At 37.1% G+C, this 3989-nt stretch overlaps 1 protein-coding gene across 1 annotated transcript; it reads left to right on the forward strand.

The window, feature by feature from the left end:
- The first annotated feature begins 734 nt into the window (after window positions 1-734).
- LOC131900889 (olfactory receptor 52N1) lies at window positions 735-1700 on the forward strand. The gene has a single exon (XM_059252216.1). It carries the CDS (start codon window positions 735-737, stop codon window positions 1698-1700), a length of 966 nt encoding a protein of 321 aa, XP_059108199.1.
- The last annotated feature ends 2289 nt before the right edge of the window (window positions 1701-3989 follow it).

Raw genomic sequence — 3989 nt, forward strand, 5'->3', positions numbered from 1 at the left:
AGAATCCATTAGACTAGAAAGTAATGTAAGGAAAACATTGGCTTTTGAAGTTTTATTTCTAGTGACTCATTATCATCTGTTTATTTTATTGTTTATCAAGTAGAGGGTCATCTGGTAGGGTTAGGAAGGAATTTATTATCTACAGTATTCCAGTTTTACTTTTGAGAGAGTTCTGTGTTTTTTATTTAAAAATATGTTGGTACACATAGATGATTTATATCCTAGGTAATTTAATTTTTCTATGAGTCATAATGGAATAGTTTAAGCTAAAACATAGTTGAAATCATTGCCAGGATGACTCTAAAGTAAAACTTTTGAAAGTGAGATATATAAAAACTACTGATGATTGCTGATATTTCAATGCAGAACAGGCATCATGAGGTAGATGAGTAATGTCTGGAACACAACAAATGGTTTGTCAGCCTACCTGTGCCAATAGAGGCCATCTGTAGTCTGTGGAATGGATGACACAACTCAGACACAGGGACCAGACATTACCTTCTGAACACCTAACATTAAAAGAATGGACACAAACTGTATGTACCACATGCAAAAAAAAAATTGTGGAGGGCACATATAGTCAGATGGAGATGGTCCCATAAGAAAGACAAATTAGCCATTATGGGGAAGAAAATTATGTTTATCACATAGTCTGTGATCTTTAGGGGTATTTTTCTATGCAGAGACAATTCTGGAATTCTGGACTGCTCTACCATGAACTTCCAACACTCATTATGTCACTTCTAAATGCCAGCAGCCTGACTCCAGCTTCATTTTTCCTCAATGGCATCCCTGGTCTGGAAGAGGCACATTTGTGGATCTCCTTCCCACTGTTTACCATGTACAGCATCGCTCTTACAGGGAACTTTGGACTCATATATCTTATCTACTCTGAAGAGGTCTTACACAGACCTATGTACATCTTCCTAGCCCTTCTTTCCTTCACAGATGTGCTCATGTGCACCAGCACTCTTCCCAACACTCTCTGCATATTGTGGTTCAATCTCAAGGAGATTGACTTTAAGGCCTGCCTGGCCCAGATGTTCTTTGTGCACACTTTTACAGGGATGGAGTCCGGGGTGCTGATGCTCATGGCCCTAGACCGATATGTGGCCATCTGTTACCCGCTGCGCTATGCCACTATCCTCACTAATGTGGTCATTGCCAAGGCAGGGATGCTCACTTTCCTTAGGGGTGTGATTCTTGTCATCCCCTTCACATTCCTCACCAAGCGCCTGCCATACTGCAAGGGTAATGTCATCCCCCACACCTACTGTGACCACATGTCTGTCGCTAAAATATCCTGTGGCAATGTTCAGATCAATGCCGTCTACGGGCTAATGGTTGCCCTCCTGATTGGAGGCTTTGACATCCTATGCATCACCGTCTCCTACACCATGATCCTACGGGCAGTTGTGAGTCTGTCATCAGCAGATGCTCGACAGAAGGCCTTCAGCACCTGCACTGCTCACATCTGTGCCATTGTCATTACCTACGTCCCAGCCTTCTTCACCTTCTTTACACACCGCTTTGGGAGACATACCATCCCTCCCCATATACACATCATTATGGCTAATCTCTATCTTCTCATGCCTCCCACCATGAACCCTATTGTGTATGGAGTGAAAACCAAGCAGATAAGGGAGAGTGTGATTAGGTTCTTGTTTAAAGGGAAAGAAAAGTCTTCTCACGAAATTTAATGGATATGTCTTAGAAGCCTGCTTTCAGTTCAAAAACAAAAAACAAACAGACTTTAAAGCCTGTGTCTGGCTGTAATAAGTGCATACATGCGACTCAGATTCTTCTGTTTTGAACAACAGCAATCATGTTAATGTAAGTAGAAAACCTATTATGAGTTCAAAATTTCTTCCGTTGAGCTCTCATTGAGTTCACTGATTTTGATCTTCGTGGACAAGTGGACAAGTATCTCTCTCCTCAGTTACATTCTTACAAACATCACAGTAGTGTTTGAATCACTAGGCTTACAGTTGACTGCTTCAAAAATATTGATAACTAACAATATATTGCCTATCTTCAGCAATATTTGTGCTTATTTCCTCATCTCAACTTTGTGTTCACAAAAATCACTTGAAGTTTATTCTTATGTCCTATGTTATCTGTTTCTAAACTCAAATTTCCTAGCTCTATATTCATTTGTAATTCATACACCTGCTCACTAAGAAAACTTTTAAGAGACGTGAATCATGGAATACTTATACTGTCTAAAGGTAGGTATGATAGCAATATTCATCCATATCAAACTAACTGAATATATAGTTTGAGATTAATCAATGTAATCATGAATGAAAGAAACAATATATGCTTTCATTTGTATAAAACTCAGTAGCAGGCAAACTGATTTATGTTGTTAGAATTAGGATCATTTTTGCCTTTGAGATTAAGACCCCATGTAAGGAGGAATGTGCTTGAGATACCTTAAATTCAGTTCTTGACATGAATAACAGGTGATCAATCATTAATCTTTTATTTATGTTGTGAACTTTTTCTTCATACATACTTTACTTTGATCTTATTTTTGTTTCTAATAACATGAGTTGAGCAATGTTCTGACAGTCTAATCTTTGGAACATTTCTTTTTAACTCCTAGGCTAGTTATGCATGTATATATTTGGTTTTCTTTCGGATGAATGTTAAACTTAGTGTAAATTATATTTGCATATTTGTACAAATTATAATAAAAGTATGGACAAGATCACAGTGAAAAACTCCCTCTGTTCAAAATCTCCTTCATCCAATTCCTACCCAGTGTGCTTTTTTGAAGAGGTTGTGTTCACATGTATGTGCTTGCACTGTTCTCTCTGATGATTCTTCTCCAAGATGTGTTTGAACTTTAAGGGAGATTATTAATCATTATGTTACATACAATGAGGATTTAACTCAGTTATTACATCTGTACCTGTTCTCCTCTCTAGACAGTCTATAAGCCATCTGGTACACATATATTGTGTACTGTAACATATGGGGTACACACAGTATGTGTGAGTAGATTTCTGTTACCCAGACATCAATGTCAGGAGGCTGTATCTTTGACTTTTCTGATCTTAGGAAGGTTTCTTTTTTTGCTATGATTCTGAAACTCTTCCTGAATTTATTTATAATTTCAGTGTAATAACTGAAAACTAATAAACAATTCTTGGATTGGTGTCATCATATGAATATTAATGAGTGTGGAATATGAATATTGATCACTTTACAAACAATCCAGGATTTGGACTCCTTTGTTGTTGGTCCAGGACCATTACCCTATCTTTTCTGAAGTGCATTTCTAGGGTCAACATTTTTCAGAGATGTCTGAGAATATGTTTTACTAGTTAAACAGTAGAAGCATTTGTATGGAATAGGATAGAGCAGATACCTTAAAATATTAATAAATTACATCATATATAAGAACAAGTGGTGGTTAACATATCTCAGGAGAAGATAATAATATTGCAAAGGTCTTGTAGAAAGGAAGAAAAAAACCACAGGAATAAAAACTCAAAGTAAGGGGCTGGAGAGATGGCTCAGAGGTTAAAAGCACCGACTGCTCTTCCAGAGGTCCTGAGTTCAATTCCCAGCACCCACATGGTGGCTCACAACCATCTGTAATGAGATCTGGCACCCTCTTCTGTGTACATAATAAATAAATAAATCTTAAAAAAAAACTTCAAAGTAAGCCTGGCCAAATTGTGAACATCCTTAATACTAGCTACTCAAGAGGCTAACGTAGAAAAACTGTGAGCTCTAGGCCATCCTACATACATAGTGAGACCTGATTTAAAACTCATACAAGAATAACTCAGAGTATGTATTGATATTGTGCCTAGGAATACAAATATCTGCCTTTTAGAGTTGTTATTGAAATAAACAACTGTCAAAACAAGAGAAGAGTCGATCTTAACTACCATAAAATACTTTCTTTTTAATACATACTTTAGATTTGAATGATAACAGCTGACATATCTATAGGATACAATATCATGTCACAA

Source organism: Peromyscus eremicus, chromosome 1 (assembly GCF_949786415.1).
Source record: "Peromyscus eremicus chromosome 1, PerEre_H2_v1, whole genome shotgun sequence".
Classification (NCBI taxonomy): Eukaryota; Metazoa; Chordata; class Mammalia; order Rodentia; family Cricetidae; genus Peromyscus; species Peromyscus eremicus.